We start from the raw sequence: 22,546 nt of genomic DNA on the forward strand, positions 1-22,546 counted from the left end.
TGGCAACCATTAGTTATAACCAAAAACTCTGATGCTTTCACCATTGTAAGTAATAATCTAAATTCCTTCAGCTTTTCCAGAGGAAGACACCTTAGGATGGAGAGGTGGAATTTCAAAGGTTCAAAGGTTAACATGGAATTGCCAAAATCTCTGAGGAGCTATCAATGTAGCAATAGTTCTTTCATGAAAATGCAGTTAAAATTGAATCAGAATGGATTCAGCGTTGAACAATTTTAATGAAGCAGTGTCAAACAAGCACATCAACTTCTTAGAAACCAAGGAGCTCCAAAGTTTAATTACAAAAACATTGTACAGAAAACTTGGCATTTAAACAATTCCAAACACGTTAATCCAGCAAATGGATTCTGCTTTCATATATTTCTCTTAACATTTTTGCAAGTGACAAAATCATTTTATTCCTCTCTTCTCCTTGACACCCACTTCATTTTTTTTTAATCAGTCAACACTGAAAACTGTAAACTGAAGTGACACTCCGAAAACACTGGAAAGACAAAATCCATTTTTATAGGGTTAATAAACATAAATAAGAAGCTTCTTAATGAGACAAAACATCATCTGTCACATCATCAGTGAGCAAGAACTCAGTCTTCTCCCAGCTGCTTCAAGATGGATAATCCACCCCACCTCCTTCCTTGTGGGAAGAAGCAAGAGATTTGTCAGCCCCCAGCTAATAATATCACTTTAAATTTCCTATCCCACAACACTTGCATGCTTCTCAGCTGAGATGGATGAGCAGTATCCATGAGCAGATTTCTGTAAGCAGGCAGCCTGGAGCCATCTGACCCTACTGATGGACTGCATATGTTACAGCCTGGAAGTGCATCCTACATTACATGGAATTTCTGGAGTCTTTATGGGATACAACTCCAGGTGTTAGGTAGGATGCCACAGACAGAACTTCAGGATTTTGTAAATCAGTTTTTGGCTATGCAGCGCATTTTGGCCACTTCAACAGAGAGTCAAACATCACCAGTTCTAAAAAACCAAGATACATACATGAGATGAAGGTGTAGGTGCTTCTACTGGAGGCATTAAAAACCTCTAGGATTTACAACATTCTTTTCAGAACACACTAAAAAAGTTCATGGCAGCATCAGCTGGTCTCATCCATGCTAAGGAGAGTGGAAGTCAATGCAGCAAACTGAGGTTCCTTTTTGTGAAGTCTTGAAAGCAAAACAGATAACAAGAGAAAGGAGTTTCCTCCCTGAAGGAAGACTTGATTTACATGGAAATCCTTGCTTCTTGGCTACAGCAATAACCCCAGGAGTAAGCTGAGACCTGGCATAAAGGCGCTGACCTGAAGACGGCTCCAGGCCAGCACGACGTCCATGTGTACAGCGCAGGAAAAGAAGAAATTGGTTTTTAATCTTCAAAATATTTGTGTCCAGGTACATGAAAGTGATGCTGACAGCAACACAAGCAACCTCCACATCACAACAGGGAATCTTAACACACGTCATGAGCAGGAGCAAAGAGATTGTCACGTGGGAGCAAGAGAATTTCAACCACCCCCAAAAAGCCCAGAGACGTCCAACAAGTGCTGAGCCAAAGTCAGAACCAACACTTTGACAGGAAGCAAAGGGCAGGGAAAGTTTTGCATAAGCCAGTGCAGGCAGTGGGTGCCCCAGCTCTGCCAGGAGGTCTGGTGTAGCTCTGCAAGATCAGACTCAAACATGCAGAGCTCTATTCAATGCAAGTGAAAGGCCATTTAGGTCAGCTGGAGCACAAAATGCCGAATGCCATGGGCTCCATGGGCAGTACTGGACTGTACAAAAGGTGAGAGCAGAAACAAGCTGCAATGCTGAGTTCTGTGGGCTATGTGGAGCTAGTTGCTAATAACCTTCTCTGCTCTAATAATTCATGCAAAAATATACGTGCTGCTTCCAGACACATTGATTCCCAGCACAGCAATTTCAGGAGGGCAGGAGGGGAAAAAAAATGCAATTCCTGTGCCCATTTCTCTTTTTATAGAAAACTGCTTTCCCCATGAGATCATTCTCTCAAAAACAAAGCAGTAACATTAAATTAGACTGAACAAGGTATCAGATGAAGGGCAAGCTTTGTGGGTTTAGTCTAAACTGAAGAATCCCATTTTCCCTGCTGAGAAGAACTAATGTTTCACCTTCTATCTTGATTTCCACTGATCTTTGTGGATAGTAAAATGCTCCAGCAAACGTTTTCAAGAGATGACAGGAGACCTTCACAGAAGAGCAGGATGCAATGTGCAAGAGAGGTGCTTGAAGAGAGGGGAGAGAAGAAGTCTGTCTCATAGTAGAATCAAGTCACAAAGCATCAACCACAGCCAGTCTCTAGCAGGGGCAAACTCACATTGTAGGAACTGCAGGCTAACACAAAAAACCCCCAGGATTTTGCTTAAGAAAAGCTCCTATAAACATAGCAGGAGGACAAGACAGTGCACCAAGAAAAACTCCCTGTTAGAGCAGAGAACACAAACACTGCTATCCAGTACTGCAAGAATCAGGGAACAAGATCAAAAGAAGAGAACTGAAGTGAAGGAAGGTAACCCCACAGGATAAACATGAAAACAAAATAAAAGACACTAGAAGACATTAGGCAATATAACACATCAAAGTTATTACTACAACATATACGCTGACTCCATTTCACAAGCTGAGATTTCATCTCCACAGCCAGCCAGTCCACAGAACACAGGCACCCTCACACCCAGCAAAATCCATAAAAAATGTAGATTGCACAGAAGTTGCATGCTCTTAAATGGTCACACAGAGGACAGTTCCAAATGCTTAGTGGGCGGTGTCCGTGGCTTCTTAACATCTCTTAATGCATTGATCTGTTTGTCTCCCTGACAAATCACACAGGCAGGGCCCAGCACAAACCTGCCCTCCTGCCTCCCACCCCAGGCTTTCCCCCATGGCTTCTTATTCCACACTGGCCAAAAAAATTTTGTAAAGCTTCCCCGGGTCACGAGACCTGCAGACGAAACAGAAAAATAAGGGTTAGAAGGCTACAATCTGCCAGGACCAAACAGGCACCATGACAGGGGTGTGGGGTGTTTGATCTGAAAACACAACACTCAGGATAGTAAAGCAGCCTCTAGAGACACAACCAAACTGAGTGGCTGTTTCCATCCAGTGCTCCCCATATACTGTTTGCACAAAGAAGTTTTTACCATGCAGTACAGAAAAACCAAAATATTGACCAGTATAATCAAATATCCCTAAACACAATGTACAAAGCCACCGAAACCCACCTCAGATCTGTGAAAGAGTTGTTTTCAGGAGCATTATGGGCACAGTTTTCTGTGGTATTGATTTGTGATGTGTCCCAACCTCAAACAGAGACCACTTGGTTGACGGAGATAACATCCAGCATTAATATACACATATGCACACTAACAAAGGGACACTGGTGATGACAGCTTGTTGATACAGTTTATCATGTGCCAGATGAACCTTTTATCCAAAGCTTCCTTGTTTTCCAGGGAATCTCTATCATTTTCTAGATTTGCATCCAACAAAACCCAACCTTCTTCCTTCCAAAATTTAGTCTCAAAATATAATCAGTGCCAAGTGAAAGTCAGTGTAATTAACAGTCCCATTAATTATTTGATCATTATATTCCATTACAAGCATGTCATTGACCAGTGAAACTATGTGATTATTAATCCCATTTTTGACTGCCTCACACTGTTTTGCTGCTGAAAAGAGAGAAGGCATTGGTAGGAAAAGAAAGGAAAGAAGTACTATTTTTCAAGTAGAGGTTAGAAGGAAGAATTTTAAAGCAAGAATTACTTTTTCTAAATCAATTACAGCCAAATCTAGCCTATCCAAGAAAATTATATGTTTAGGAACACAGGAATTGTCCATCCTTTAGGAAAGATGAAGCCACCTGGCAAGAGAATGAAAGTCTAAATTTTAGTAGCTTTGTGATATGATTTTTCTAGCAAGGTGCTTAAAGGACAAATATCCATTTCTGGGCCTGGCATACCCTTCTAATAACTGATGGATGAGAAACTGCTCTCCCTGTTAGCCATTCTGTAAAACCTCCCCTCTGAGGTTTTCTCTCTCTGAGCCTGAGAACTAACTGAAAACAGTATACAAAAAGGAGGAGGTTGATGAGCTGCTGAAAAATCCCAGACCTGGATCGACAAGCTGTTCCCTTCACAAATAGCAGCAGTAAAGGCACTTCTTTATTCTGCTGGGGGCTCAGTCATCTCTTAGAACTACAGTGTGTTCCATCTGGCTACCCTCCTGAAGGACAATGATCTCCCAGCTAAAGCCACACTATAATGGGAAATGTGTAATTAACTGTTCTACACAGCACCACAAAAGGTCAGAACCAGAAAGGATGAAAAGCCCTGTCTTCATATTTGCAGATGGCACAAGGCAGCTTTATTTGCATTTCTAAACACTATTCAAGACATGTACAGTAGATCTCTACATAATAAATGCCTGAAGAATGAAGGTATGCACTTTGTTAAAATAGAAATAGGCAAACTCCTCATGGCTGCCTAGAGCTCTGCATCATGGGTAAGTGGGGGAGTGAGAGGTGTGGGAAATGCAAAGCAGCACAGTAATGCAGAAAGACTGGTATTTACTTCTTTGTTAATTTGTTTTTCAACTCTGTTCTCTATTACAGTTTTCCAAGCTGTTAAACAGCAGCAAAAATACAGAATCATGAGCTCAATAATAATCTACGCACATGCCACATAAACATTAGTCTCAGCAAATGCTATGTACAGCTTTGCATCTAAGCCTTCCTCATTACAACAGCTTGACTACAGGTGCCACTGAGCAGAGGTAGAGCATTTTCAATTTATAACAGAATTGAGTTCACCTGTAACCTCTTGAGACAAATAGAATTTCCCCATGGCCATCAGTTTCTACAATTACTGCTAAAATCTTCAGATTTACTTCACTCAAGAAAGGAACCTTCTTCTAAATTAGTCACCCTGTTACCATTCCGTCAGAACTCTTATTCACCTTATACAAATACATAAAGATCTTGGAGCTAAAGGGAATTTCAGAGCCCTTTAATGCCGTGGAATCCTTTCAACCCAATTTGACTTTCATTAAGACAACCTGCTCCTGCAGCTTTGAGGAAGAAAGCCTTTGGATTGTACAATGTGGTGATCAGCAGAGGCCTCAGCAGCAGAACAGGTGCCAAAGGCAGGGAGCAGGCACCAGGAGCAGCCTGGCAGAGAGCACTCACCCCGTCACTAACGCTCCAGCCTGTTGACCACGTCCCGCACGGTGGCGATGAGGTTCTCGTTCTCCTGGGGGTTGGCCAGGATGATGCTGTGCAGTCTGTTCATGTAGGAATCGATCGTTTCCATCGTGGGAGTTTCCCCACTGCCTACGGTCAACACAGTGGAATGAGCCACAAGAGACTTGCATGACCACAGCAAATTCAAAAAAGTTAACACTACGCTAAGGGTAATTTGTGCCAACTCACAAACTGCTATAGGAGGTGATTCTGCTGTGCACCACCTCTTGTGACAGATTCTGCTAAACAATGTCCTCCTAACTCCACAAAGTGAGTAGTTCCAAGGATATCAGGACTAATGAAGCATGGCTCTCTTTTATTTGGGTCTCATAGTTGATTATAACAAACTCTTTCAGCTGGGCATTCATAGAATCTAAGCAGGTTCCCTGGCAGCTGACAATACAGACACAGCCCTTATTTTAATCAAGGAACTTGCACGTCCTGTCTATTCTATTCAGTAACGTTTTCATAAAACAAGTGAAGGAGAGCCAGGACTGAATATGTGTCTCACTTTATTAGGAAGAGTAGGAGCAATAAGAAAATAAATGTCATGTTGAAATAAAGCACTGACTCTACACTTCCCCCTGCATGCATTTTAGTATTTCATTATCCCACGCAACAAAAGCTCAGAAATGGCCAAGAGCACAGAAGTACGAGAGCAGCCTGTGGTGGTGTTCACAGGGGTCTCAGGACAATGGAAGAGACAAGAATCTTGTCTCCATGTTTCAGAAGGCTGATTTATTATTTTATGATATATATTATATTAAAAGAAAATGATATATTGAAACTCTACTAAAAGAATAGAAGAAAGGATCAATCAGAAGGCTAGCAAGGAATAGAAAGGAGTGGAATGATAATAAAATCTTGTGACTGACCAGAGAGTCCAAGACAGCCAGACTGTGATTGGCCATTAATTAAAAACAACCACATGAGACTAATCAAAGATGCACCTGTTGCATTCCACAGCAGCAGATAATCATTGTTTACATTTCATTTCTGAGGCCTCTCAGCTTCTCAGGAGAAAAAATCCTAACGAAAGGATTTTTCATCAAACATGTCTGTGACAGCAGCCCACGTGTTCTCAGGCCACAACACGACACAAACACGAGCAGTTCCTTTTCCCAGGCCCACCTGGCAGCGGGACTGCAGCGAAGCTGCTGGTGAGGGCCTGCCTCAGGCTCTCCAGGTGCTGCTGCAGCACCGTGTTGCGGCTCCGCTCCTGGATCACGTCCACCTCCAGCTTCTCCACGGCCGTGCGCATGCTCTCCACGTGCTTCTGCAGCGCCGCATTCCTCTCCTCAAACTCCATGTTGGATTTGCGCAGCTGCCGCAGCTCCGCCTCACGGGCTGCCAACATCAACCCATCCCAGAGAGTCAAAAAACTGCTACAAACATCTCTAGGACCAACAGGCAATGAGACAGAATGTTCTGGAGTGCTCAGCTGATAATTACAAATGGTGCCGTTGCGGTTTATAGATAAAGAGCATCACATCATGGAGTGACAAGAGCACCTACAGTGGCACTTGACAGAGATCATTCCTAGAGACAAAGTCAACTAGGAAAACATTCAAAGCATCAGAATGGAAATGAATGGGGGAACTGATCAGGGAGGAAGACTGCAAGACTGATTTCAAATGCAATCAGCATGACAAAGTTTAGTAGCAGTGCTAAGAATCTTGCAATCAAGATACCAGTTACAAAAATAATCTTCTGTTGACCACAGAAAGTATCTGAATCTAAATTCTGTTCAGTCAGGAAAGTCTTCAAGAAATCTGGCAAAAAATACTCAACCTTGAGACACACAGATATGAAAACTAAACAGGGTAACAGAAAATATATCAGTGTAATCTTCCACATATGGGGGGAATTAAAATACTGCTAACCAGCCTGATCACCACCAGGATACATTTTTGATATTTCTTAGTCCTATAGAACAGTAGACAAACCTTGAACTGGCTGGAATAAACATCAGAAACATTCTCAAAAAAGGCTAATTTGGGAAGACAATGCCAGGAAAAACTGCTTTTCAGCCATTGTGTATATACAGAGGTAAGGTAATAGCAGAAACTATACCCAAGTCTTTACGTGAGCTGAGATGGGAGAGTGCAAGGACCCTTCAGCTGGACAGCATTTGCCAAGAATTTTGGAAAAGCAAGAAGGAAAGCATCCTGGAAAAGTTAAAATTACCTTTACTATGATTCAGGAACTCTTCTGTGAAGATTGGGATATCAAAGACAGATCTCTCTTTTGTATCTGCTTCTTTCTACAACAGAACAAGTAATAGCATAGTTAAACAGTTTGTTTTCAGGAATTCATTGAACTGTTTTGATCATGAGAATAAAAGGCCAAGGAGACCAAAAGCTGAGGCAGCTAAAAGCTGTATGGATTAAAGACACTTCCAGCTCCTACCAAGAAAGGCCAAAGGAAGTGTCTTAGATTTTCAAGATATAGGTTTAATCCAACCATCATTAAGAAAGAACATACAACATACTAAAATACACTCTTTCCTCCTAATGACATTATACCTAAGAATTATTCATTATTATTTTAAATTATTATTATATTATTAGAATTATATTATTATTATTATAACTATTATTATTATTTTAAAAACTATCTGAATGCATTCATATTTTCCACCATCAAGCAACTGACACATTCTGAAATATTCTTTACAGGAATATCAACAAACAGGAGACAGAGTGAGCAAAATGCACAATAAGTTTCATGGCTCTTGGCCTTTCAACACCAAAGCAAAAAAACAAAAAACACTTGTAAATCAGGAAATGCTCTACAACTTAGTCAAAAAACTGTACATAATGTGATTTGACTCAAGGCAAAAATCCCCTACTATAACATACTTCAGTCACCACTTCTAAATCAACAGGAATTAATGCTTGTTTTAGCACCTGAATCATTACGGACAAAGCCAATGCAAATTTGGTTTGATAAACTGCAGCAACTACAATCAACCTGTAACTTAACACAGAAATGAAGTTATGCAGGAAAGAGTGTCTGTGGAGAATAAAAGCTTTTCACAACTCTCAAACACCATAGCTGATAATGAATCACAAACTCATCATCCAGAATTGCAGTGTTACACATGACTGGTGTCCTCCAGCAGACAACCCCAATGTCTGACAGCTGATAAGGGAATTCTAGCCCTGAGTTCAGAGCAGCACGGTGCTGTCTGCCACAGAGGGGTACCTGAATGCCAGCTGACAGCCAACCAAGACAGACAGGACTAGATGGAACTACAGCTACTCTGTTTCCCCTGAGGAGACAGACTGTCCATTGATTGCCTTTAAAGATAAGCTGGCTTTTATTGTGTGGCACAATTACAGCTGAGGAGCTCTCTATTTACTGAGTGAGAATTCAAACCTTACTTGGCCTGAATCAGCTGGAGACACATGAGAAACAGGGGAGACTGGAGGGAAGGGCAACTCTTCCCAGCTCTGTGAGGCACAGTAGGATTTATTTAGGGTTTATGATCACACGTGCTTTTCACTGAAGTTTTTGTACATGCTGCTACAGGGCAAATGTCTCAAGAGTATATTTAGAAAGAGAAGACATACACAGAAGTGTGAATAATGCATTTGTTTTGTCTGAACACTGCCTAGATGGCTAAGAATTAATTTCACCCCAGAATCCAGGATCTCAACACTAATGTGCACCAAGAAATGTTGGCAGTTATGAAGCTTGGTTAGAACACTTATAAAACATCCATTTTAAACATTCTAATTTGTGCTCACTGTTACTACCTGTGTGCAAAGAGCCACTGGCTTGGATCATCACTGGCTCCTACAGAATAGATGGTGGAGGAGACAGAACTGCCAGGAGAAGATATTCTCTTTGCAGCCCTAGGTTGGCAAAGGTTCTTCAGATAAAAACCAAAAAAATTAAGGCTTTAGATGTAACTGCCCAGTCTCCAAAAGGCAAGAAATTCTACTAAGCAGAAGAGTGATCATTAAAACCATCAGCACTCTCCCATTACAAAATACATTACCCAGCACATAAAAGATCCTCTTGAGAACACTGAAGTACTTAAGCCACTCTGAGGTTCACTGAAGATTAAAATCCTAAGGCTTTGATTACCTCCTACTGGAAAGGACCCAGTCTGTTCAGTTCACGTATCATTTAGTCATTCCTCAAACCAAAAGACAATCAGAATTCTTTCTATCATTTACCCTAAATAAGACTGAGATGCTTCAAGAGTCAACAATCTCATCTGGTTATTAAAACTGGGGCTGAACTCTGAAGATTCTGCAATGAATCAGGCTTGAAGTTCTTAGAGACTTGGTGAAGTATGGTAATGAGACAGCTGAGACTTTGGGGGGTTTAAGCTCACCTTTGCTGCCATGGTCAGGCTGCAGACAGTGGAAGGAGCAGATATAATAAATGTACTACTCCATTAAGTGTTTTCAGAGCAGGTACCACGAGGCAACCCCTGCTCTCAGTCTGTGTGCACAAACCTTTGAAAGCTTTCCAGTAACAAGTGTAACTGAGTGCATGATGCCAGACCCACTTGGAATCAAGCAGCTTGAGGAAATAAACAAAAACAGAACAATGGAGAACAATTATCCAGGGGTTTAGTCACTGCTGATGACAATAGTTCCACTGTATATTGCTATATGTGACATTTATGAAACTAGAATTTGAAGGAAGAAAAATGTTCTATTTCATGCATATAGATGAGCTCAGGGGACAGTATGTGCATGTTTTTCAAGGCAATATCTATTATAAGTTCTCTCTCATCCTTTAGTTATATTTTATTATAATCAGTGTTTGAATTGCCCATCATGAAACTCTTCAGAGGTCAACTCTATGTACAATGTTGAAAATATCTTCAACACTGACTCACAGAAACTACATCAATAAACACTTAAGTTGAGGAAGGGAAAGAAAAAAGCTTTCTTTGACCTTATTTTCTTATATTCTCTCAAGAAATAATTTCATCAGCTTGTACCTGCTAATCACAAACACAGCAACAGAAGTCAGTGTGGACAGGAGAAAGCAGCAAGATGACAAAGAGCTTTAGTCTCACTTCCAGTTACAACTTGAGCAGACACTTCTAAAAGCAATCTAAGCTTTTCTGCTGATTCCCACCTATACAGGATTATAATACTTGACTTCCCTGACAAAAGATGCAAAAGCACATCAGGTGATAAGCATGTGGGATTTTATAAATATAAAGGTGAAAAACACCAAGTAGTCAAAGGCACAGTTCAGAGTAGGATGTCTGACTGACTGACAGGTTGATGTTCAGCTGTATCTGATGAAGCTTAAATGTCCTACAGGGTGAGGAGAACTCATTTTTTACTGCATTTATGATGTGAAACATCAGCAATGATAGCTTGAATCAGAAGGGTAAGAGGGAAGACTCCAAATTTGTAGATTGTCACCTGTATACAGGTTATGTAACGTTCACAGTCAACCTAGAACTTGAAGCCTCCAGTTTTTGTACAATTAGAGACAAACTTGGATTCAGTGACTGTAGAATCAGAAAACTTGGGGACCATGTACTTCTAAAGGATAATCTCACTGCAAGCACTTCCTTCAGGAGTTAATAAAAGGCATATAAAAAAACATGCTACCAAAACATTGTCCTGAAAGTGAAAGGTACTTTCCTTCAAGACCAGTAGCTGCCTCTCAGCAGTGCTCAGCCTTGTCACTATTGTAATGAACACATTAGAAGCAAACTGGATTGCTTTCCCAAGGCAAAAAGCCTCACAAAGAAAAACAGATCTTTCAGAAAGCCCTATCGCTTACAAGTGAAGAGGCTGTGTATAATCAAGATTTTTTCCCCTGCTCTTTGTTTGCAATTTATTGGTAACCATTACAGAAGCACTGTGGCCCTAGGTAATACAACTGGAGAAAGCTGCAGTGTTTCAAGGAGAGAGAAACCACAGTCAGCCAGGACACACGAGATTTGTGCTAAGATGCCTGTGCTGTAGCTGATGAGCTCCAGACATTATCACTCTGACATTATATGCAGAGGGCAAGGGAGGGCAGGAGAGGGTTTAAGCCAGAGATTTTCCAATTATTTGGTTGCTTTACCCATTTTCTTCTCAAGGAAGCCACAAGCATTTGTGTTATTGCAAAAAATTAGTACCTGAAAACAGCCACCTAAAGGTGCTGACTTGGCAGGCTTATGGAGGTCTCACACTATTTTTAGGTTCTTAACATTGCATTACAAAACAGACCAATGTTTTAAGTGTATACTCTGCTCCATTCCATCATTTGTACCTGCCCAAGACTCATCAAATTTAGTTTTGTCATACCAATGAGTGTAAGAATACTCAGTCATTTCTAACTTTTCAAAACCTGCATTAGGAAGAGTTCCTTCCTTACTAACCTGCATTAGTAAGGAAGAATTCACAGTCAAGTTCTGATAAACTGGGTTTTGACTTCACTATAAGTTTTTTTCACCTGAAAGTCTACGCAGTGATGTAAATGTAGAATTAAGAGGTTTACCTCATGATCATGAGCTGGCTGTCTTGCTCCATCTGAAAAGGAAAACAAGCAAGAAGTCTCTCAAAATAAACAAAATTTAAGAAAACAAGCAAAGAATTAAGGCAGTTACACAACTCTAAGTACACAACAATTCTAGACAGATTTGTGCAGCTCTCCTACAAAGCCACAGAGAAGCTGTGCCTAACTTTGATGCTCTTAAAGCATATCCTCCAACACAATCTAGACACAGTGAAATTCACCTAAGTCTAATTCCCTTTACACACAGCTGAGGTAAATGCCACAGAAAGAACACTTTCACTTTTTAACCAGGCTCTAAATCCAAGGCTTTCAAGGAGTGTCAGGCTGCATGGCTGGCAGGGAATCTTCTATTGTTCTAGTTAGGCACATACTTTTGTCCCATTCAATACCTTGTCTGTGTGATTTGCCTTTTTGTCTGTCCTGTGCTTTCCTGCTGAAGACTTTGTAGGCTTCAGTCTTCTGGTACTGCTCCAGCTCCCGCATGTAGCGCTCCTTGTCTCTGTCTGCTTCATCCAGGTAGCGCTGAAACAAAAAAGTCCCAGGGTTTCAGGGAGTTCCCTCCCCTTCGGGAGGAAGGGAAGAAAAACAACTTGTCAAATGAAGTGCTGATCCACTTCACCTATGCAAACAGGAGAGGAGTGAAGAAACAATGAGGTGCAAAGACATAAGATCTCTGGATAAATTACTGTATTCTGGTGTCCCATTTTCTCTCTCTTTTTTATAATAACTGTTCTCTTAATTTTTTTTTGCTAGGCCTAGGAGTAACTTGCTACTCTACTCAACTGAACATTACCAACATGTCACAGACCAGACACTTCAGAATTCCTGTTCCGTGGCCAGGAGGAAGTGCTGCCAAACAACATCTTATCAGATGATAGATCAGATGATGCTTTATGATTTAGACCCATAATAGTGGAGTTCCAAATACACACTCATTTTCAGGCCCCACAGACAAAAAGCACCACCAAAAACTTGGCACATCTGAGAGGTGAGCAAAACATCATGGCTATTGCAAAGAGCAGTGTAAAGATAAAAGAGCCTGGTTTTAATTGATATAATCTATCTGCTTTTTAGGTAATAGAAAACTTTTTAAAATTTATATAATCCGTCTGCATTTTGGTTAACAGAAGCCTTTTTTTATTAGCCTGAAGGTATTTCACACATCTGCAAGACAGAATGAGCTTAGCTGGAAAATTCTTTAAGGGAACTGATGAACTGAAAAACATTTAATGAATGGTCAGAAGGCTTACTAATGGGATCCTTTCAAGAAAAAAAGTCGCCTTCCCAATTTTTTCTCCAAATGAGTTTAAAATTCAATGAATGTAAGAATTAAATCAGTGAACCTTAGTCACCTAGTATTCTCTAAATCATCATGGTAATACCTGTAAATTATGATTTCCATACATTTGCAACAGATGACAATAGTAACATGCTGGATTGAGCTGCAAATTTGGTGATGCTTTCGGGTTGGCACTGCTTTTGGACATGTTATTTCTCTGTAAGATATTCTTTTTTTTCCACCTCCAGCAATGCGTTGCTGAAAGGGCTCAGCAGTCTTCCCTTGACCTGCTCTGAGTTAGAAACTTACAGCTTTACTTGAGGACAGATTCCCTGGGGATTTAAAAAGCAGCATACAGAATAGAGATTTGAACTCAATTTCCTTTTTCAGGTTAAAAATCTGCCTGACACATGATAAGAATATGTTAAAGTGCAGGGGACAGAGGGGCAGATGTCTTTTACCCTTCTCTCCCAGCAGACATTTTCATCACCACAAGACATCGTCTCCATGGATGTAAATTTCCAACCTTACACAGGAGCAATCTTGACTTTTCTCTAAGCAACATCATTCTCACTATCCCTGCTACCAAATCAACTGCTTTGCCTTGCCACATATTTTCCATTATGGTTCGGTCACAGTGCCTATGCACCATTCTGTATCATCTCTGTAAGTGGTATTCTACAAGCTTAGCAAAAAGCAACAAAAGGAAATCTTGTTTTTTTGTGTCATCTGATTTTTCATTACACCCTTAAGGTATTTTTAAAAGTACAAATATGAAGATCAAATTCATATGACAGCATTCAGAAGCACTGTGATTTAAAAACTGCTTTGCAGAAATCTCCAACTGGCAATCAGGAGTGGACAGTGAGACATCCATTAGCAATTAACCCATTAACAAGGTTCACTCCAGAAAGTCCTAAAAACCATCTCAAACACGGCCTTGGAGCTTCATTCACTTGTCAGATAGTGCAGAAGGCCACAGGACTCCCAGCTAGGAGACATCACATTCCATGACTTTGGCCTTACAAGTCTCAGATGTATCTGAGTTGGTCCAGCAGAGTTACATCCATGGATCACATGAACTGTGGGATGTCTCATTAGAGCAATGCCCCCATTCTGGATGTATTCTTGCATTACCTACAGGACACAGCTCTCCTCAAGTCACCCCTGAAGCAGATGCCACGGCCCTGCCAGGACCCATCATGTGAACCTGTGGCCCTCATTTTGAAATATCCTCCTAAACACGATTTCAACCAACAGCCTGTGTCACCTTCCTCACTAAAGAACATTCCCATGTAGCAGCAAGGACAAGGAAGTGCAGAGGTACCCGCTTCTCCTCAGGGGGCAGCTTGCTCCACTCATTGCCCAGCATCCTGGTGATCTCAGGGAAAGGCACCTCCGGCCGCTTCGCCCGCAGCTGCTCCCTGCGCTCGTTCATGAAGCGCACGTACCCGGTCAGGGGCGACTTGGGGGCATTGCTGTCCCGCAGGGGTTTCTTCCTCTTCCTCCCTTTGGCCCAGCCTCCTCGTTTGGTTCTTTGCTGCTGCAAGATGAAAACGAAGGTAATTCAGGCTGAGTGAAAATAACCCCCTCTGGAAGGAATAAACAACTTCATTAGGAGTACATGGCTGCAATCCTCTCCATGGATGCAGCTTTCCAACCCTACTTTAGAGATATCCTGACTTTTGCCTAAACAAAGCCAACCAAGTCTCACTGTGAAAAGTAGCTTACAGTTTCTCCCAGTCCACAGGGACAAGAAACTAACATTGGCATCAACTTCTGATTGTAAAATCACAGGGACTGATAATCCACAACATGATCATCTCAACTAATGCAACTGCAAATATTCTTTTATTACTTATTTGCTTGGTTTCAGTTATTCTCACCCTCACATACCCTCCCCTGCAAGTCATTTACTTCAACAGGTTTTTTGGAGAGATTTTGTGTATTAGTTAATAATAGATAAGCAGTCATTTTGCACCTTCCAGATCTTTGTCCTTCATGCACAATGTGCTCAAAATGTGGCTGTAAAGACAGTAAACAGGCTACTCTCATCTGCTAAGTAGATTGCCTTTCCCAGTAACCCCCTCCAATGGAGCAGCAAACAAACTCCAAAAGGAGGCAATATTGTAAGATGTGTCTGAGACACACTTGTGAGTTCACAGGAATAACAACATTATCGCTCATCCTCTTGGCTTCAAATTATTTCTACAGCAAGCTCTGGACAACACTATTTTCTAGTGCTATGTACATACAACTATTTTCAATACTTCTAATCTTTCCCCAGATCAACATGTTCCTGCCATCATGTTACTTTTTGTTTCCCTCCTGGAATTTTATTACTCAATTAAAAAAAGGACCTCACAGCTGAAAACAAACTACAAGGGAGAATATCAGATACATCTATCAAAAAAAAAACCAAACCAGAAAACCCCAAAACCACTTCCTAGTGCAACTTCAGGTCCTTCATGATTTAGTCACCAAAAATCAGTGTTGGATGGTACACAAGGTATAGTCTAAAGCAGTAAAAATACAATGGTTTTAAAGACCTCAGTTACTACCAGAACATTACAATGGTCTCACTTTGCTGGCTCACAAGAGAGAAGATCATTTGTGGCAGTTGAAGATTCAGTCCTGAATGGAGCACGAGCCTGTGGGCCCCTCTGGCTAAGCTGAGACCCATGTGCTGCTCTCTGCACAGTCCAACTGCCAGCTATCTGTGTGCAGCTGTGCAACACAGGAGGAAATCAGGGAATCGGAAGATGAACATGGCAAATGGATAAAAATTTGTGATCCTATTAAAAATAAAATCCAAGCAGGTAAGACAATATAATGACAAAATTCTATGCCTTTGCTTCATTGAAAAGTTACTATTATTTCATCTCACCTCCTCCTCAGGCTTCTGCTCAGTGGTTTCAGCAGCATTAGAAGACTCATTTTGCTGCTGCTGAGCCTGTGACAAGTCCTCCACCAAATCTGGGTTATTTGCAGGCTGTGAAGTTCCACCACTGAATGAACTCTCTGAATTAGCTAATCTGAAAAAGCACAGAAGTGGAAAACAAAAAATTTAATCATCATTCCTAAATCACTTCCTCCCTAATCTTCTAAAACATGTAAAAATGTTGCAAATATATTCATTCTCACACTAGCAAGAAAAATGGGATTTAGAAGTGATTTTTGAAGAACTGGCTGTTCCATCCAAGCAACCACTATAACTACCACAGCTCCCATGGACTTTCAGACCCAGTTTGATTTTTAAAGTGGTATTTTGTTTCATTTTTGGTGAAGCATTTGCTCACACAAACAACTCACAGGCAAGTGAACGTTTGCATCAGAAACCAGTCAGCGTGAATCTATCCTTTTTCAGAAGTACCATAAGGAATTTGAAATTAAAAGTTTAATCATCAACCAAGATACACCTTTCTGGATGTATTTAATATATTTCTCCACAAATACATGTAGAGATCTGTGATTGGGTATGATCTTGGCTTGAACTTCATTCCACATACTCTCCTGTTCATCCACATGGGTATTTAAACACAATTATGACTAGGTCCCAACAGGCTCCAGAATGGCCCTAATTTAATTTTGCTGCAAGAGTTGTATCAATCTACCTTATTTCAAAAAAGGGCAAGATGGCTGCAGGCAAAAAAGAAGAGCAAACGTGCAGAAATACTTCTGAAGGTAGACTGACAGTGCTGAACACATATTTTGAGGCAACAACATTCTCAGCCCTGTGCTCAGTAGGCAAATTAATGTAAAATTTTTGGACTCATCTCAGATTCTAAACCCTTTTTGAGACTAAAGAATACTTGGCCTTACCCTGTTACATTCATGAAAATTCCTTTAACAGCAGGATATGCTTCAAGTCTCCTTTGCTCATTTATTCCACTCTAAAGCTACTCATGGCTATGGCAAATTTTAAATATTCAAAATACCTGTTCCTATTAATGTAGACTACAGCTATAAAAAATTGATATATATTAACAGAATTGTTATTTGAATGCCCATGGGAATATCTGTCTTCAGAGAGAACAGCATATTTTCACTACTCACTACAATCAGCAATTGTGACATAATTACTGGTAAAGACAAAAGGGCTGCAGAGATCCATGGCTGACTTTGAGACCACAGATTGAGCTCACATTACTGACAATTAGAGAGGGACCAAGGGAACAGAGCAGACATTCTCCCTTAAGTTAATTATATTTGGTATGTGTCAGAAAGAATAGGAACAACACAGCTCTGGATTCACTGTTAGGATTTGAAGAGTGTTTCAGTTTTCCTCTCCATTCCCCCTTAGCAGAGAAGTTCTTGAAACTACACCTACAGGAGAAACTTCATGTGATGCAGCCATTTGCAGCAAAAACTGACGAAAGCTCAGCCAAAACATTAATACCTCTTAAACACAAGCCTCATTTGAACATGGACCTCATTTGGCACCAACAAGTTTGAAGTCCCAGATAAGTAAATCCAAATTTAGAGTGAAAGTGTTCACATACATTTTTACAGGGCTTTACCTGACTGCAAAGTCTGAATTTTACTGTTTGGTGCTTTGCAAAATGGAAAAGAAACTTTAATTATAAAAACATAGCAAAAATTCCATGTATTCTTAAAAGAAAACTTCTCTTGGCAATTTGATTTTAAGAGGCCATTGCTGCAGTTTCCAAAAGCAGAGTCAGACTGACAAAAATGAGATATCAGTGTCAGTGATCAGTTTCACAGATCATTGATGAACATTGATGATATCCTTACTTGAAATCATTTACTTAGCAGAGACCACTATGGCCCACAGATACTTCCTCCCTCTCTGTTCCCAAAATGTCACTTTCTTAAGACTGAAATCCCAGGGATTTACCTTTTAAAGCTAAGAGACACTAAAGAACAGTTTGTGACCACTTCCATCAGTTCAGAAGAGTTCTGGTTTCTCCTAAACAGGACCCTGTGATCTTCTATCAAGGCCAAGGGAACGTTGCAAAATGGAATTCTGTCGGGTTTATTTCTCTTATTTTTACAAATTACTCAGAATAGCCTCCTCCACTGAAACGATTTCCCTGACAAGTGCAGAGATAGTATCTACCAGCTGAAGGTGAAAAAGGAGTTACTTACCCAGTTACATTAATTTCAGCACCTTCCTTAGATCCATCCTCATCTGTAAAAAGTGGAGGAAGATTGGACCCAGCTACCAAGTTCTCCATACCTCTGGGAAAAAGAAAACCAAAGATAAAAAAGGTTAAGTTAACTATGTCATTCTCTCCCTTCAGCAGTCCTTCAAATCAAACATCATAACACAGCAGGAATTTTTTACCCCATGAACCACTTGGCCAGTGCCAGCTGATGGCTTCAGGACAGATCCTGTGCTTAGGGACAGAGAACAAAGAGCATAAATGACACTTCAATTCTGAGTTTCCATGTTAACTGAGCTCTGTGCCAGTGTTGCTGGAAATCCCTGCAGTTCTGTTTTATCCCTCAAGACAAGTCCTCATCCACCATACTGAGCACACAGGTAGGTAGATCCTGCTCTTCCAGTCCACCTGCCTGATCATTCCTCACAGTGCACCCTTCAGCAGAGCTTTGTTTGACCCCAGTAAAAAACTGAAACCAAGTCCTCCCTGAAATTTCAAATTAAGATTGCACTAATAATTTCTTGTCCAGATTTTCACAATTAATCTATGTGTGCACAGAACACAGCTATTTAGAGTATTTTATCTTCAATCCCATAGAACTGTTGCTGAAGCAAATGGTTTAAGGACTGTGTATTTCTCATTGAATACAAACTACCCCCAAATTAGAAGTAGTTCCATTTGTAAGCCTGTGGCCTGTCATGGGAATTTAATGTGAGACATGAAATCTAAAACCTAATTAATTTACCCCCTTCCTTACTAAAATACAAAAATGTTGTATTTTTAGTGAAAATAAAAACAAACAAAACCAAAAAGCCTTAATAAACTCACTCTACAATTATGAGTTGCCAGTTCAGGCCATTTTGAAGGGCCATACTACTTAAATTCCTGTTCCTTCAGTTTCAGAATCACCTTTGATGAGCAGCAGATACTCCACTCAATTCCTGCTGTCCCTTTCATCCAGAACACTGGGGCTTTGGGCCTCGAGGGACAGAGGAGAGCTATCACCCTGTACTGCTCTCTCCTGGCTTGCTGCTTTCCACCCAGCACTGAAATCCAAGTGATCTGAGAAGAAAATCTTGCTGCATGTTTTGAATATTTGATGTGTTTTCCCACATCCCACCCCAGTTCTAAAGGTAGATGTTTTCTACAGACAGAGGTAGAAATGCTTCTCACATCTTACAGATTTTGCAGATCAATATCACAAGTACAACATGGCTGACATTCATCCTTTTTTCTTCTACTTTTGCAGCTGCTGAGATCCTTAGAACCACCCTTAAGCATCCCATCATCCTGACTCCTCATCTGGAAAATAATTAAAAGCTAAGCAGACTATTCCTGGGTGGTACAGGCACTGACCTCTAGCAGAGGAACACCTTTACTTGTGTACAGGAAAGGTTCACCCAGGAGTGAACAAACTGAATTCCTGCTCTGCCAGTACAAACCAGGGACTGGGTACAGTTTTGGGGGCTCAGCCTTAGAGCTGAGGCACAGCTGGAGACTGAGCAGCCAGGGGCCCCCAAGATGCTCAGGGCTCTTGGGCTCCTCAGCTGGCCCAAGGGATGCTGAGGAAATGGCCTTGCAAAGCATCAGGAACAGCCTGGCACAGGGGCCCAATCTGATGGAGCTAAAGGTTCTGGGGGGAAGTGGCACAGAGGACAGAACCAGATTCTCCCCAGCTCTATTGGCTTTGCAGGCTCAGGCTGGACACCAGGATGTGTTCCCAGAGAGGCGGAGTCCAGCCTGGCAGATTGTAAATGCTGAAAGCTCTTACTGACCCAAACCAATGCTGGCAATAGTCTTGCTCTGAGTGGGAGGCTGGACTAAGATGACCTCCCTCCAGATGTCCCTTCCAAGCAACATCTGCAGTTCTGTGAATCACAGCTCCACATTATGGGGTTTTTTTCAAATACCAGCATCTCTGACAGGAAAAGAAAGACAACTCAAATAATATAATGCTGTGAGGAAAAGTAGTGAGATACTCTGCTGGAAGAAATAGGATTTAAATCCTTAAAGAAGGCAAACAATCCTTCCTCACACACAGAGAAAAGAAACTACATAAAGGCCAGGACTTTATGTATCACAAGAAATCTAAAAATTCAAGTGATTTGAAAATTATGCTCTTCACTGCCCAGGAAGTTCTTTAAGCACAGCTTCTAAACATACAACATAAATTGCTTCATGCAGTTATCGTCTAAGAGGGAAATTAAGTTCTGCTTCATGGTGCACAATATTCATCAGTCAAAAATTCTAAATTATAATTTTCAAAAAAGGAAGCCTAAGCAATTATGCCCACTGTGACCTTCTCACCAGGTCCTGATCTGTCTGCTTACAACTGGCCCAAGCTCACTTTCAAACTGCAGGGAGACAGCTGGACACCAACCTTACCAACATATAAACAGAACACAAACACAGGAAGCCACACTTTTTTTATTTAACCCATATGCTTTAGACAGTAACTGTTTCAGAGGATGCTGACCCACATCCTAAAGAAAAAGTAACATCAGTGAATTTACAATGGCTTCTAATCAGTTCCAGAGAGCAAGGAAACAAAACAGTTTCCCTAAAACTCACTGAGAGCAGATGGGAACCTACAGAAGCCTTTCAGTCCCATTTCTCAGGGATAACCTCCCACACCTCTGCTCCAAAATCATTACCCACTTCATTTCAGCCCCACTGTAGAGCTCCATGTTCATTGAAACACATTTAACTAAATTCAAGGCAACAGAAACAATGTACATTTAGTTTCCTAGTAGCTCACACATATACCCTATTTTCATTCTTTAACTACATCTACCCAAATGCAAAAACAAAACTGAAACTGCAGTTAAACCCTAAATCCTACCAGCCCTACAGTTCAAGGCAGGGAAGCCTCTCCTCCAAATAAAGCAAATAATTCAAACTGGAGCAGCTCTGGGTTCACTGTACTGCTACACCACTGCCTGTGTTGGCTCAAGAAAGCAACCAGCTACACATGAATAGAGAGACTGATTTATTTATTTATTTACAGCAGTATTTGACAGGATTTCAAAGGTTCAACTAACACATACATTGGCATTAGTTAAACCTCTATATGAGCCTAGAAAAAATCCTACATTATCAAAAAAGTGGCTTAATTTAGCTTTTCCTTTCCCTCTCTTCCCTGAGCAATCATGACTCCATGACACAGAAAGTGGACAACACTATTTGGTAACTTTCAGTTTAAATTTTTCAGCTGGACACTTTGGTTGCATGCCACAAAGATCATACTTACACAAAATGGTACAGAGTGTACCAACATGGTCTGACAGAATTACTCAGGAAATGACAGCAAAACTTTTACAGCATAAAGATCTAAGTGCTACTACACACATCAAGGATCAAGCAGTGGGTAATTAAACACCATTCGAAACCAGAATATGATTTAAATAACCTTTCTTAATTTCTTCTCACATTACCTTTTGCAGGCCATGATATGTAATTATTATTCTAGTAGTAAAGTAGCCAAGTTACATTTTGCATCGACTGAAAGCTACCATGTGATCAAATTTCCAACCACACTTGTATAGCAGAGAGGAAAACGCAGAAGCAGGTGGCTTTAAAATCAGGGTGAGAACAAATCCATGGCTGGAGCTAGACAGAATGACTCACTTTTCCACAGCATTGCCTGCACTGTTCACAGTACAGGGCAGCACATGTAAGGACATGACAAAGTTCAAGGGCCTTTTATACATGCTGTAAATGAAGGGTAAAATTTACCCACAGTCAAAGCATCAGGAACAGCAAAAATGCCATTTAAAACGTGCCAACAATTTTATCCAGCAGAGTCTGGCTGCATTGCTGGGTGTGAGGAGACAGCTGCAGGGCCAGAGCAGCCCCTTCCTGCCCCTGGGCACTCCGGGCTCACCCCCCCGAAGCCTCCTGCAGAGCCCAAGCACAGCACTCACTGCACACCCAAAACCTTCACAGCACCTGCTGTGCCTGTGCAGTCACACCAGCAGGGACAGGGCTGGGCTCTGCAGGGTGTGCACAGCCCTGGGCACCAGTGAGTCACTGGCACTGCAGGGTGTGCACAGCCCTGGGCACCACTGAGTCACTGGCACTGCAGGGTGTGCACAGCCCTGGGCACCAGTGAGTCACTGGCACTGCAGGGTCTCTGCACAGCCCTGGGCACCACTGAGTCACTGGCACTGCAGGGTGTGCACAGCCCTGGGCACCAGTGAGTCACTGGCACTGCAGGGTCTCTGCACAGCCCTGGGCACCACTGAGTCACTGGCACGGCAGGGTGTGCACAGCCCTGGGCACCACTGAGTCACTGGCACTGCAGGGTGTGCACAGCCCTGGGCACCAGTGAGTCACTGGCACTGCAGGGTCTCTGCACAGCCCTGGGCACCAGTGAGTCACT

The 22,546-nt window shown here is 41.5% G+C and overlaps 1 protein-coding gene across 1 annotated transcript in view; it reads right to left on the minus strand.

Moving 5' to 3' along the window:
* Positions 1 to 216: 216 nt before the first annotated feature.
* HMG20A (high mobility group 20A) overlaps positions 217 to 22,546 on the minus strand; it is a 40,057-nt gene continuing 17,727 nt past the window's right edge. The window contains exons 2-10 of the mRNA XM_066558630.1: positions 18,149 to 18,241; positions 15,927 to 16,074; positions 14,367 to 14,582; positions 12,150 to 12,282; positions 11,743 to 11,774; positions 7,456 to 7,531; positions 6,400 to 6,615; positions 5,215 to 5,358; positions 217 to 2,973 (exon numbers count right to left, since the gene is read on the minus strand). Coding sequence (XP_066414727.1) covers positions 5,222 to 5,358; positions 6,400 to 6,615; positions 7,456 to 7,531; positions 11,743 to 11,774; positions 12,150 to 12,282; positions 14,367 to 14,582; positions 15,927 to 16,074; positions 18,149 to 18,237 — 1,047 coding nt within the window. The 5' untranslated portion in view covers positions 18,238 to 18,241 and the 3' untranslated portion in view covers positions 217 to 2,973; positions 5,215 to 5,221. The remainder of the gene's footprint in view (positions 2,974 to 5,214; positions 5,359 to 6,399; positions 6,616 to 7,455; positions 7,532 to 11,742; positions 11,775 to 12,149; positions 12,283 to 14,366; positions 14,583 to 15,926; positions 16,075 to 18,148; positions 18,242 to 22,546) is intronic.

This window comes from Molothrus aeneus, chromosome 13, assembly GCF_037042795.1.
Source record: "Molothrus aeneus isolate 106 chromosome 13, BPBGC_Maene_1.0, whole genome shotgun sequence".
In the NCBI taxonomy this organism is placed as follows: domain Eukaryota; kingdom Metazoa; phylum Chordata; class Aves; order Passeriformes; family Icteridae; genus Molothrus; species Molothrus aeneus.